At 32.5% G+C, this 14,704-nt stretch overlaps 1 protein-coding gene across 2 annotated transcripts in view; it reads left to right on the top strand.

The window, feature by feature from the left end:
• The first annotated feature begins 3,127 nt into the window (after positions 1-3,127).
• LOC130900824 (probable nuclear hormone receptor HR38) overlaps positions 3,128-14,704 on the top strand; it is a 55,463-nt gene continuing 43,886 nt past the window's right edge. The window contains exons 1-2 of one of the 2 annotated variants that reach the window (XM_057811718.1): positions 3,128-3,410; positions 8,161-8,325. In XM_057811718.1, coding sequence (XP_057667701.1) covers positions 8,214-8,325 — 112 coding nt within the window. In that variant the 5' untranslated portion in view covers positions 3,128-3,410; positions 8,161-8,213. Of the gene's footprint in view, positions 3,411-8,160; positions 8,588-14,704 lie in introns of both variants that reach the window. The other variant, XM_057811717.1, reaches the window with a different exon arrangement.

The following is a 14,704-nucleotide window of genomic DNA, read 5'->3' as shown; positions in this document are numbered from 1 at the left end:
AAGTAGTATTTCAGCCGTGGTGTACACAACATTTTTTAGACGACGCATAAAATCCAAAATTTTTCAATTTCACTGAGGAAAGAAAATAAATAATAGAGAATTATAAACATTTTATTTATTGAAGAATATAATGTACTTAATGATATTTGCGATGTCAATATTAATTTATTAATTATTTACAAAAAGTAATGTTGATTGTATCTCCAAGACAATTATTAATATTTATTGGATTGGATGCAGATGGAATATGTTTATCTCCACTAGATGTTGATGGAATCTATATAGATGTGTTTGTGTCTTCGTATTTGCGGTGGAAGAAAGTTATGCAAAATCATCGAAGTGGCTAGAGTCACATTTAAGGAAGTTAAAGTTGTCTACTTCAGAACGTCCCGAAAGTGTTTTGCAGTACAGAACTGTCACAACGTGGAACACTCAATACGCAACTTTCGATATGTAAATAAATACAGAACGAAAAACTTTCGGATGGCGTCGTCTAAAAAATAATTTGGACGACCCGGAATAGAACCCTGTTTACACACTAGAAGCTTCACCAGTTAGGTGAAACACTATACGTTATTTCACAATTTCGCAAGCTACAATAATAAAAAATGTCACACATTATGGAAAGAATCGTGCGACATGAGATTACCTCGCGCCGTAGTGTGTATCCGAACACGATATTTTAGATGCGTCAAAGCAATTTCTAGGTTATGTTTTGTTTCTATTGTGGCTCTGTAATATACCTATAAACAACTAATTATCCTCTATTTAACATTAACCAATTTTGTGTGAGGCCTTAGAGATTTTCCACCCCACAATATGATAGATCCTTCTCCAATTTATGGAAAATAACTCTCACTATTTCTTCTTCGGTATAAAGTAAAAAAACAAAATCTTGTGAAAAGTATTATCTTAAGCTTTCAAATTAACATCCTCTCGCGCAAATCTTAATCTAGCTGCACAGGTGTTACCTGGTCAGTTGAGCAGTGTCAACTACTCCAGCGTGTCTTAAAACATATCTCGTGGTTTGGGAAGTTAGTTTTACATTTCGAGCTTCAGCTAACTCTTGTTGAAGCTGTCTTGCTGTTACGAGTCTTCTTCGTCCAAAACTTATGTCTTTCATAAGCTGTACAGAACAATAGACGAAAGTTTGAGGTTTCTGCATATATTAAGGAGGTGCAGCTCAAGTTACGTATTCTTAACAGTTTAATTTAGTTGCAACTTACAAGGTGCAGTATACAACCTATTGTGAATTCTGGTGTCATTATGAAAAATTTGGAAAGGTCGCGTAAACGCCGAGAAATCGGTTAATGAAAAACCATTAATATTATAAGTGTTTTAAATCATTTATAGACAAACATTAAATGATAATGAAGGCGATGGGATACATTCAGTAATCGAAAAACAAATTAAATGGTCATTGAGATCTACATACCGTCACAGTATGCACAGATCGTGAAAGACTCGAAGAAAAAAAAACCATTTTTCAATGTAGATGAATTGAGCCACAGACTTTTTTCATTTCAAAGAATATACTTCTCGAGTGGGGAACAATTAATAAAGATGGTCACAAAATCCACATCGCTGACATAAAAATCTTGAGGGTTACTAAAAACAACCCCAATAGTGTCCAATACAAGATATTAAACGCAGATGATACAAAACTATTAGCTTAAAGACAAGACTATCCAGACAAAAAGTACCAATCATTACCGATGAAACTTATAGTCCCAAATTAGCTTACTACAAAATTTGCGGTATCCAACAGAGCCAAAAACAAGATTTGCTCAAACTATTTGAGAAAAACCTTATTTCTCAAGAGCATCATTCCTTTTATGGAAGCTTGTAAGGACAAGTGTGTATTTTTCTAATTATTTTGAATTTTTTTCAAATCGTTGGGGTTTCTTCAGCCTTCAGTATTGAAATTGTGAGCTGTAATTTCCCAAAGTGCAATTTATAGTCGTAATTTTAGTTGTAAAACTAAATTTGTGAAAATAATTGAATGTTCCTTATTTATAGTTATAACATTCTTTCATTTATACAAAAAATACTGATGTGATATTAGCAATCATGCTGTGGTAAATTAGAAACAGCCAAGGTGGATTATTGAAAGAAAGACTGATGTAAATCATTAATACATACTTTTTTTGTAATTTTCAGTATTATAAATTTCATGTTACTTTATTTAAAATTTTATTTAGTTATATTTTCCTTTTATCCATTTTTCAAATTAAATTCCTTAAATCAGTTGCTTTCTTATTGTTCTTATCGTTCAAAAAAATTGGAGAGAACCAATATTAAACTAGAGATATCAAGATACAAAAACGAAAATAACAAATTCGTAAAAAAACTTTAAAAAAAGACTGAATATGGCGTTCGAAAAAGTGTAAAACTTTAAACGAGATTTCCTGAAAACATCACTTTTTGAGTTGTGCTTTTTTCATTCTGGATGTGCGATTTATTTAAAGGTGTTGATGATACAGTGGAAATAGTAGTTACGATACTTTTTTGGCGAAATCTATTTACCTTTTTACTATGGTTTACCTACCATATTTTTGGAACACACCTCGTATTTTCATTTTTCATTTGATCAGTATAAGTTTTAATTAGAAGTTCAGAATTGGATGTTATATTTTTTTATATTTCTTTTTCCAAAGCACATATTCCAGTTCAATGAAACCTAAAAAAATCTAAAGTTTTGAAGTGATTCAAATAAATTTGACATACAATTATCTGTCAATGAATTTCTGAATGAAAAGACCCAATTAACGACATATTCTCTATATGCTCATCAAATATCGAAGCCAGTTACTTTATAAAGGAAAAATGATTTTCCAGCTGAACAGCTGCCAAGTTCTATATATATTATTACGTAACAAACTCCAGGTGGAAAATCAATATCTTTTAAAGGTCTATGTCACGGTCAGAGTCTGCTCCGAGCATAATTCCGGCGGAAGTAATGTCGTCATCTCATTGATGTCACAACAATGACGTAACGATTTTTCCGGTCTAAAGGAGGGATAGCGCATAACGGAATCGATTATCAGTGACGTCACTGCGGGTATGACGTAAGCGGCACGGCGAAACGCAACGGTTTTATAATAGAGTGATTGAGACTAGCAGGGATGTAGAATGCCGGCGAATGCCGAAGAACGAAGAGCTCCTCTGGTAAACTAGAAACTGTAGTCTTGTTGTTCTTGAATCATGTGTGTCTGATCGAGAGTGAAACCGGTTAACGCGAATGACACGATCAATTTTTTTTTATCTTTTTTCGAATAGTTGCGGTGTTTTCGTCACTAAACGCTTGTGATTTTTTTTATATATATATATTTATATTTGTTTGTGAAGTTTTTATGACGTTCTGGAATTACTATCGCACTTTAAAACGTATACAGGATGTTAACGTAAAGGTGGGTGTAAATAAGTTCGCTTAAAAAAATTTGGCTCATATGAAAAAGAGTTTCATAAATTATAGGAATGGCAGATGTTGATAAAAACATTTAAAATGCCATAAATTATATTTTGAAATGAGTGATGCCAAAAAAAACGAAAATTGTTTTAAGACAATCCAAAGTATTCCAAAATCCTGAACATATTATGGGAATATAAGTAATTTTTTTAATAATAGCAAATGTTTATGAGATATTTTATTATTTCTTAAATCAAATCATTCATAAGGAAACAGATAAATAAAAAACCTTACAAAAATGACAGATAAATTTATTTAGTATGTATACCAAATAACTTTTTTACAGTATAATTTTCTACATAAATCTCTACTTCCATTTTTATGAAGAGAGTAATAAAATGATAAAACATTCGTAATCCATAGGCGTACTATGAAATAACATTTGTATCAATAGAACGAATACAATTTTCACCAAACTAACCTGCTTATAACTTCTAAACAGGTGAAGTTACAAAAGTAGAGTTTTTAAAAATTAATTATTTTTCTTTGAATGAAGAACATTATGTAATACTGGTTAAATAGGTAACACATAACTCAATAATTCGTGTGACTAAAAAAAACACATTTTTTGCCAAAAATTGATTTTATTCATCAATGTACTCTCCTTCAAGATAAATACAATCATTCCAACGCTTCTATAACTTCTCGATGCCGTATTTGTAGAAGGATTTGTCTTTTCTTTAGCTTCAGCAATTGTTTCTTCATTTGAGCTCTTACCGGTGGGAATTTCAATTTGCCAGTAGTCACTGAGTGCCAGATCTGGACTATACGGTGGATGGAGAAGCAATTCCAAGTGTTATTCTCTCAATTTAACCACCGAAACCATCGATTTCTGAATCGGTTCGTTGTCTTTGTGAAGTATTAGATTTTTTCTTCGACATATGAGATCATTTTTCCTTTATTTTTGCATTAAAACGATCCAACAATTCTATGTAGTATTCTTTACTGATTGTCTCTCACTTATGGAGGAGATATTTGATGAACAATATTCCATGCGGATCCCAAAGTGCTGAAGCAATAACCTTCTCCGGTGACTGTTGTGCCTATGGGCGCTTCGGACGTCTGCAATCCACTCAGATGATCATCGTTTTGATTCCGGATCCATGTTTCATTCATTCTTTCAATTTATTACGTCTAAACGTGTCCAAACACTTCTCTGAATTATCAACACGTTGTTGGTTTTGATCGACTGTGAGTAAACGCACACCAGCTTTGAAAAAAAATTTCTCATGGTCAAAAGTTCATGCGTAATTATAAACAAACTGCCTTCTGATATCTTTATGACGTCAGCTATCTCACACAATTCCAATTTACAATTAGATATAACCAATTTGTGGACTTTTGATGTTTTCTGGAGTAATCACCTCAATTGGATAACCAGAACGTTCACCATCACCAGGTTTAAATTCAGCAAGACAATAAAAAATGGTTCTTTTCTATAGAACAGAGTCCGGATGATACTTTTGAAGCCATTACTAAGTTGTAAAATATTAATTCGACAAAAAGCAATGATAAATTAACACACATTAAATTGATTTCAAAATAATAAAAGTAGCTACATTCAAATGGTTATCACTTTTTCCTGACTTAGCGAAATGTCATGAAATTTTACACATAGTCTTTTGAAAGTTAGTATTTTATAAACGTCATATGGATTTGATGATAGCAGCGCCATCTGTGTGTTAGTCACACGACTTATTGAGTGATGTAACATAAAAGCTCAAACTTTAACTTGAATTTTTTTTTTCATTAAAAACATAACAAACATTTGAAATATCAATAAAGAAAATTGCTCAAAATCTTTTGTAAATCTACCTTCCCAGAAATTAAAGTTTCTTTTCCTTTTAGTTCTTGCTTTTTTTCAAATGTTGTCACTATAAATTATAATTTCTTTGCTTTAAATGTTTATAATTGTGAAACAAGAAATTCAGTATCGAGATTAATAGCAATATGAACAAAAATCGCAACGTTTTTAATTTTTTCAGAACAAATCAAATAAGTTTCAAATATTATAATCGGGCATATGGAAAATGGATTCACGATCTTGGACTATATAAGCACAAATATTGCTAAGATAAAGGAGTTCTAGGTAGTCCTCTTTGGTTTGGCGAAAAACCCCGCAACCCTTAGTTGATAGGAGCAACCTTTGGCTACAAAATCCCATTTTCTGGGTTGGGTAGCTTCCAAAATTTAGCGATGTCTTGAATCAGTCTATCAAATTCAGTGATGCCAACAAATTGCTTGTGCATTCTCTTTTTTAATATCTGACAAAGAATCTTTCATCTTTGTCAGTCATTCCTAAAGGTCGTAGATTTATATATTTCTTTCAAATCTTATAAAAATTGTTATTAAGAACAAATTTTTGAGGTTTTTTAATTGTTTATCATCATCACATTTTCGTATACATCCACAAATTTCAAAATAAGAACAATATAAAAATGCTGCACGTCATTTTACAAATCTTTTTTAACAAATAATTCATCAGGAGTTGTTTCAAGAAATTTTTTAATGTTGTCACTGGTTGGGATGTTGGATTGGACATAATTAACTGATTCCTTCTTCAACGGAGCTCTTAATTCGCATGTTAACGTCATCAACAGGGTACTAGATTTGTATTTGGTTCAGAGCTCACCAAAATAAATTATTAACTCATTCTCAGAAAAGAATTTCACTTTGTATTTCATTTAACAGTCCATGATTTGTTAGCTTTCTGTTTCTGTCGTTATCGTCATTTTCATCGCAGAAATCCATCGTTTTAAAAATTTCCAAATTTTATTGCAATGAATCAATATTTTTAATAATGTTTCAATCAAATTGAAAATATCATTCGGCAAAGCACTTTAATTGCGGATAAATAATTATGCCATTGTGTGAAAATGTATGCGAAATCAAAACACACAGCAGTCGGTCAAGCAGATTTCTCAAATTTCCCATTTGACACGGGTATGCCGATCGTTTGTTTCCGTGTTGAAATTTATTACAATTTGAAAATTTCAAGAAGGTAAAACTGTATGGAATATGCCATATTTTATAGTGGTCGTCGGAAAAATCATTATAAATTAACAATCCTGTACACGATTTAATGAATTTGTTTTAGTTACCATCAAGTTTACTTATCTATTACATTATTTTTAACAAATTCTTGTTCTACAACCAGATTTTTGTGAATAGTAATAACTCAAAAGCTCGAAATATCTATAATATAATAAGAAATTAACATAATATTATAGCATCTGAATACAAATGCGAGATAACCTTCCTATACAATATTTATGTAATTTTAAGTGTGGCCATAAATTAGAAGGAATTGAACAAAAACTACGTATTCTGAAAACAAAACAGGATATTGTTAAAACATACATTATCAAGTAGGAGATTCCGTCAAAGATATAAAATAAAAATTTATTATCTGAGAATATGAAACATACAAGGATTCCTCAAAAAATTCTACATTGTATTGTGAATCTGCAGGATTCAGGAACGTTGAATCAATATCATTGTTGATGAAAGTATTGTATTCTCACGGGCCCAGAGATACTAGGTCGGATCAATGAATCTTGGGATCTGACTTTGTGTAGACGTCAAAGTAAAATTAAAACTTTGTATAATAAAGAGTATTAAAATTGGAAACTTGAGAAGTGGAGACAGTTTTTTGAAGTGGTAAGTCAAAGCTTGATGTTTTTGGGTCTAAGAGAATAGAGTTTGTGCTCAGGTCAAAAGAAGAACGGATGCTAGAACCATGTGCAATCCCGACTGTAAAACACGGCGGAAGTTCAGTGATGGTTTGGACTAAGAGTGTCTGAAGACCTGGTGAAAATTTAATGGCGAAATTAGAACGCTCTGGCCAGCGCCTGATTACCAGAAAATTTATATTAGAGCATGTTAACGATCCCAAGCATTTCTCGATCTTGTGCGAAAGATATTAGAAATAATAATAGAAATGTTTTCATTTGTTGTGTATTACGTAAACTACAGAATGGGCAAAAACTTTTGACCGTGAGTGAAGGAGTAGGAGAAGAGGAAGACATATCCTGAAAGAGTGAAAATAATCCGAAAGCAAGTAAGCTGATAAATTTATAGTATCAAATAATTATTGACGCTACCAATCGGTTGTATTCGACCAAAAGGCAAACACACCCTACTACATACGACCATTGGATACTAAAATTTCTAATTGAGTTGCACACATACATAAATCCTAGATCCTCATCGTAGCTTTGAAGTCAATAATGAAACAATAATTTCAGATATGCAAAACAAAAAACAAAACCAGTTTGTTTATAAGATTAATATATCTGATTTGGGTTAGGAGTCATCTAGTTTGCATCAAACACTACACAAATTGAGATGGTTTTGGTATAACCAGCCTTCTATAGATGCCTTATTTTGCCCTGCAATCGGTAGGAAGATAGGAGAGATAGAGCGCGGTTAGGACATTTTTTGAACTCATTCCATGTATATAATATAATATACAACTTCTATACAACCAAGTTAATAGAGGTATAAATGATTATCCAAGAAGTAGTCAGTACTAAGCAATATTTAAAGAAATCGATTCATAAGAAATAATAGATAAAAAATTCAAGACTAGAAAGTAGACTGATATTAAAATTTACAACTTGTTGTAAGTAGGATCCATCAAAAAGGTTTTTATTGAAAGTAGTATTGTATTCTCTTTCTTTCTGTTGCAGATCTAGCTCGCGAAAGCTTATTTCAAATTGATTGATTACAACTTGAGTATTTGATGAGAATATATTCATACATCGACGTGGATTCTCCTTCGGACCCCCAAGAAGGCGACTACACGCGCTCGTCTCCGTGTAGTAGTCCCGAACTGTTCCTGAGGAATTCACCAGGTGATCTCTTTGTTAATTTAAACTGTTACCAGTAGAATTTTGTATGTGTTAATGTTGTTTTGCATGTGGACTAGAGACTAGTATAGCAAAAAAAAATCAAAACATTTGCAATGCCGTTACGAGATGCGTTCGGGTCCTCCAGTAATCAAGCTTCGCGCTTCCGGCTTCCACAGATTTCCAGGACGATTTAATATTCCTAGAGAGGGCGCTGTCGATTCCAACAACAATCAAACCGAATACAACAACGGACTAACTAATAAATGTATGTATAATATTTTGATATTATCAGCATGAATGTGTAAAATGTCATCGGAAAAATTATTACAAACGATAATTTTTTTATATACCCAATTTATAAGGAAATTTATTATAGTATGTTTCTCATTTCTTTCCAAGTGTTTTTTTCTTCGTTGGATATGGAATTATTGTCAAATTCTACATAACTGTGATTTTTTATAGTACAGCTGAGTTGGAGCAAATTCTGTAATCTAGCAAAAGAAAGATTCAGTGAGTTATCTGAAATCTCGATCAGACGGTCAAATATAACATCACTCAATAAGTCGTGTGATTAACACACAGATGGCGCTGCCATTGCCAAATCCATATGACGTTTATTGAGTACCAACTTCCAAAAGACTATTTGTCAAATTTCATGACAGTAAATTAAGTGAAGCTACTTTTGTTATTTTCAAAACAATTTCGTGTTTAAATATATCATTGCTTTTTGATGAAAAAAACAAAAATATTGTACAAGCTCAGTCATGGCTTCAAAAGTATCATCCGGATGTTCTCGTCGTCCAATTGAACTAGTTGCTTCAGAAAACATAAAAAAAGTCGACAAATTGGTTATATCTAATCGTAAATTGAAATTTTGTGAGATAGCTGCGGACGTAAAGACATCAGAAGGCAGTGTGTGTACAATTATGCATAAGCTTTTGACCAAGAGAAAGCTTTTTGTAAAGTGGGTGCCACGTTTACTCACAGTCGATCAAAAACGGATGATTCAGAGCAGTGTTTGGCCATGTTTACACGTATTAAATCATTTTTTGCATTGATATGGGACAATGGATGGAACATGGATCCATCACTTCACTCTGGAATCAAAACGATCATCATGTGAGTGGACTGCAGCCGGTGAACCACGTCCGAAGCGTCCAAAGGCACAATAGTCAGTTGGAAAAGTTATGGCTTCAGTATTTTGGGATGCGAAAGAAATATTGTTTATAAATTATCGCTAAAAGTGAGAGTTCATCAATAGCGAATACTACATATAGTTGATGGATCGTTTGAATGCAAAAATCAAGAAAAAACGGCCTCTTATGTCGAAGAAAAAACAACTGTTTCATCAAGGCAATGCACCGATTCACAAGTCGATGGCAACGATGGTTAAATTAAACGAATTACACTTCAAATTGTTTCTTCATCCCTCGTATAGTCCAGATCTGACCCCCCAGTGACTACTGGCTAATAGCTAATCCTCAAAAAAATCCTCGCCGGTAAGAAATTCAGCCCAAATGAAGATGCAATTGCTGGAACTGAATCTTGTTTTGTTGCATAAGACAAATTCTCCTACAAACACGACATCGTGTTAGTTAGAGAAGCGTTGGAATTATTGTATTGCTCTTGATTAAGTGATGACTAGTGAATCTAGTGATACGACGTGTTGTTCATGAAGAAGAAGGCCGTTGGCCCATATTTCAGCTCTATTTCTTCGCTCATCATTTCGCAAAAGTTCCATTACTTTTGAAATATCTCGACGGTTTTTATTCCTTAACTGACTCATATCAATTTTTATGTCGTTTATACAATACTTTCTGCTTGCGATATTTCGTGAGCTCATTTAACTATTTATTTCTTCTTCTAACTTCCATACTGAATATTAGATATTTATAGCATCATAAGCTTTACCTCCATTTATATTGACTGATATTGCTATTTATATTGCCAAAGTTAATCATTCTAGAAGACAACGAAAATATTTGTAGCTTACGTACAAACGTATTTTGTGTAGGTGTGAAATCAAGAATTGTGTTTTGAAGGATAATCAAATAATGTATAATGAAGGTGTAGTTAAGATATGAGATTTAAAACTATTTATTCGAGTCAAAAATTTAGAAACAAACCTAATTGTTTATTCTATTTCTAAACGTGTTCATTCTATAAGTTCTACCTACAAATAAGCGTGATGTCATTGAAATCACCCTGTACCATGCATTTACATAGATATGTCGACTTTGAAACGGCTCGAAGAAAATACCTATGCATTTTATAGGTAGATTACTATTTTTTATCGATAAATTATCATAATTCCCAAGGTCGTTTTGTAAATATATAGTCTCATATAATAATTTTCTGATTTCTCTTATATAAACTGTTATAATATGCAGAATTTGTAATTATTTACTGTTAAAGATTATAAACCTCTTTGAAATTCCATTTTTTTTAAAATGAAGACGCAAACACTCGCCGATTCTGTAGACATCTTTCACGATTACGTATAAGAGGTTAATTTTTCCGAACTACCTTGTATCTTCATGGGTATATTAAAAATACACCCATGAATATAAATGGGGTAGAAACTTTGAAATTTATATTAAGAGGCGGAACATACATATGGCGATTCTTAAGTGCATATTGTACTTACCATTCTTTATGTTTGTCTAACACCATTAGTCTTAGACAAACATAAAGAAAGCTAACTGGACAAAATTCAAGACTAACAGGACACCTGTTAAGGATTATTTTGGGAATTACCGGTGAAGAATCTTTAAAAGAAGTTCGTTTCTTCGAAGAAGAAATATCAGAATGTATAGAATATATTGGAAATAATAAAGAAGGACAGGAAAGAAATGTTGTTAATAAACTGAATCAACGAGAAACGAACATGTCGACGAAGGCATGGATTTCTGAGACATAGCAGTAGGAAATATCAACTAATGCCTAAAAGAGGACTCTCAAAATCTCTATGATACACAATCTTAATAGAAAGGAAGTTTGCTATGGAATAAAAAAAAGTGAATATTATAATAGGAAATTTAGATAATAATCCAATTTTCGATAGATCTACAGCCGTGATTCCCAGAGCGGTCCAAGTGATCCACGGGAGACTCGACAGGGGTCTACGTTGGAAGTGACAAAAAATGGGGGTCCTCAATCGTCCATGAAAATTTATCTGGTTAGGTAATATTTTAAGAAGCTCAGCTGCTATTAATTGTAAAAAAAATTTGCTTATTACATATTCAGTATAACGCGTCGAGACTTGCCGTTGCCGCGCCGGCCGCCGTCTCCTCCACAGCGCTTTTTCAGACGTGTAAATTAATACGACTTGAACTGTATGTGCTTGCAATCTTGCATGAACTTGTTAGATACTTCACCAATATAAATACGAAATCAAGGAGAAACGTTACTTATTTCGGAAATTCATAAAGAAAAGTTAATCGATATTAGTGTCGACCAGTGCCGGAAAATTAAGTATCTACCTGCTTATACATGCATATGGTTTTTTTATTAATAAAAAAAAGAGTGTAATTTCAGTTTTTCTAGATAAATTGAAATTTATTAAGGAAAATATTGGTTGGCGCGAATTTCCACACTTTTCAAACTTGTCGCAGGTGGAATGCCTTGATGAAGATCTTCAGACATTCGTCCAAAATTTGATTGCTCCGCATGATGATTTGAAGATATTCTGTCGATGGAAATACCACCACGAATCATAAATTTGATGGAATGTAAATGAGTTTCTTGAGCACTAATGAGGAGCCAAAAGTGACCATTATAAGAGGGTATCGAAATTTTTGGAGCAAATTGAATATCATAGAACGAGGAGATTGCGGTCGGTGATTCCTTAGAAAACTTAAGCCAAATATTAATAACTTGCTGCCAATCCATTGAGTGCATATTTTTTGTAATTACCATTGTAGAAGTGTTTAATTTTGATTATATTTCAACTGTTATAGCAATAATAATTAATAGCGTAATAAGCCCATAACACAACAAGAAAATATACCATCCCATGGGAGTGGTAAAAATGGGACTCACAGCACAATCAATTAAAATTTAATTGAAAATTTATTTAGTTGATTTTATTATCAAATAATTAACCCTAACAACCAATCAATTCTAACAATTGCTTGGCCAGAATGCAAGTTTTCGACGAAAGATCTAATCTTCACTATTTTTCAAGATTTAGAAATTGGTAATAATGTAGCTGTAGAAGTTCCACCGAATCCAGCAAAATTTGAAAGTGATCAATGAAATCGAAAAGTTTGGGAACCAAAAGATCTACAGTGAAATTGCAGAGAATTCGAAACACACAAAAGTTCTCCCTAGTCTGAAACAAAACCATTGAGTTTTAATGAAGGAAAAAGCAATCAGCAAAAAAACTTGAGACTTCCGGAATGCATGTCTCAAGGTTTCGATAAAAAGAATCCACTTTCCTCGACATAAGCAAAGATTTACTTTATAAGATGGGAAAATCATGATTCATGAAACTCCATAAATAATTTCTGTACAATAATTTCGAGGAGAGGAGCAGCTGTAGCATTCAAGTACATCATTTACTTTCCTAAAACAGAAAACACATTAACGGATCTTAACGCGGACGACACCGCAGTCAAAATGAGTTACTTAAGTTAAGCACGCTTCAAAGAGACTATTAAACGCAGTGAACGGAATCTATGAATGGTGGAAAACAAAGAAAATGGAGTTGATAGCGTCAAAAGTCATCTAGATTTGAATCATTAACAAAATATTCAACAAATGGTACCACTTTTTTTTGGTTACGTGTTGTAATCAAAAATAAGACAATTTATTACCGTCTTAGAATGCCACAAACTGAATGAAGAACAAATACCTACGTAAAATTTCCAAAAAACTTTACAAAGTGATTCATTTATGAGAAATATGTGTAAAAAAGTAAAAAGTAATAAGTAAGTAATAAGAAAAGGCTTGATCTATCACCGGAAGCATAAAATTTCAGCATATTGTGTTACTAGCCAGATCCCTGTAGGAATTGGTAAAAGTCTATAGTAGACTGGAGAAGGAATCAAAAAGATTTACCCTCAGGGTAAATGACGGAAAAACTGAATACATGGAAAATTCAGATGAAAAACGAGGAATATCATTTTGAAAAAGTTCTTTTTCAACTGTGTGCTGATTACGAATACGGATGAAGAGACGAAAGAGCTAGAAAATTGGATAGCAAGAGGTAGTTGAATGCAACAAAGATAAGATAGAACAAAACAATGATCAAGCCGACTGTACTGAGTGCTAGCCAAGAAGAGTGCTGAAAAAATAGAAATGTGGAAGAGAAAACAACAAATGTGGAGCTGAAACGAATATATAACGAGCCTAATATCACGCAAATAGTGTATAGACTGAGTGCATACAAAAACGCACAAAATGGGGAGAGGGAATTAGAAAAAGAAGAGGCAGGCCGAAAAAGATATTGATAGGAGAGGTAACATCAGATTTGAGGAGAGTAGAAAATAAGTTCTTCCGTTTCATTATCTTTTCTGGTTTCGTCGACGATGTTAATGTCTTTATTTTTCTCAAGATGATGGTAGATAACCTATAATATCATACTCGCGAGCAATGAATATTTCTGATTCATTTAATAATATTATTTGGAGAAATACAAGGAAATTTGAGTTGATGAACGTCTTCAATTGTAGTAATAATCAAAATGATTTTATTGCAATATAGCAATCGATTTTAAAACGTGTCGGAAATGATTCATAAATGAAAGTTAATATGAAACGATGATCCCTTATCTCGTGTGCAACTTAATGATCTGTGAACTGCTAAATAGATTTAACGACATATTTCAACGATTTCACGTGTAAGATTCTCTGGCAAGTAATCTAGACATGATCAATCACATGAATCACGTCGATTTGTTTATATTTACCACGAGATCCGAAACGCGAACGACGAACATCCCAAAAATGATCGCTATTCCTATGAGGAAGTTAGTAAAGTTTTATATAGTTAAACATTGAGATACATTTTTGTTTAAAAATATGTTAATGTTCTAATAGGAATGTGTCAACAGGAGTTCCTATTATTGACTAATGATAATTATATGTTGAATGATCATTGGAAACATTTTTATTTATTTTAGAGTAAAATAAACGTTGAATACATTTAAGTGTAAAATAAGTTGAATTGAACATTGTATCATTAGAAACATTATGAAAAAAAAACTAGTTTCAATGGAATACATAATGAACTACTAAATTACGATGGTAAACATCTCATCTATACGGCGAAACAATACGATTATCCTCATGTTTAGAAAAATTAGATAAACAAGATCTGGTTAACTACAGGAGGATAAATTTGCTAGTTACAAAAATTATTACCAACAAAATTAAGTCGA

This window comes from Diorhabda carinulata, chromosome X (assembly GCF_026250575.1).
Source record: "Diorhabda carinulata isolate Delta chromosome X, icDioCari1.1, whole genome shotgun sequence".
Taxonomy (NCBI): Eukaryota; Metazoa; Arthropoda; class Insecta; order Coleoptera; family Chrysomelidae; genus Diorhabda; species Diorhabda carinulata.
The sequence above is the reverse complement of the archived record's forward strand: the minus strand, read 5'-3'. Positions and strand labels throughout refer to the sequence as shown.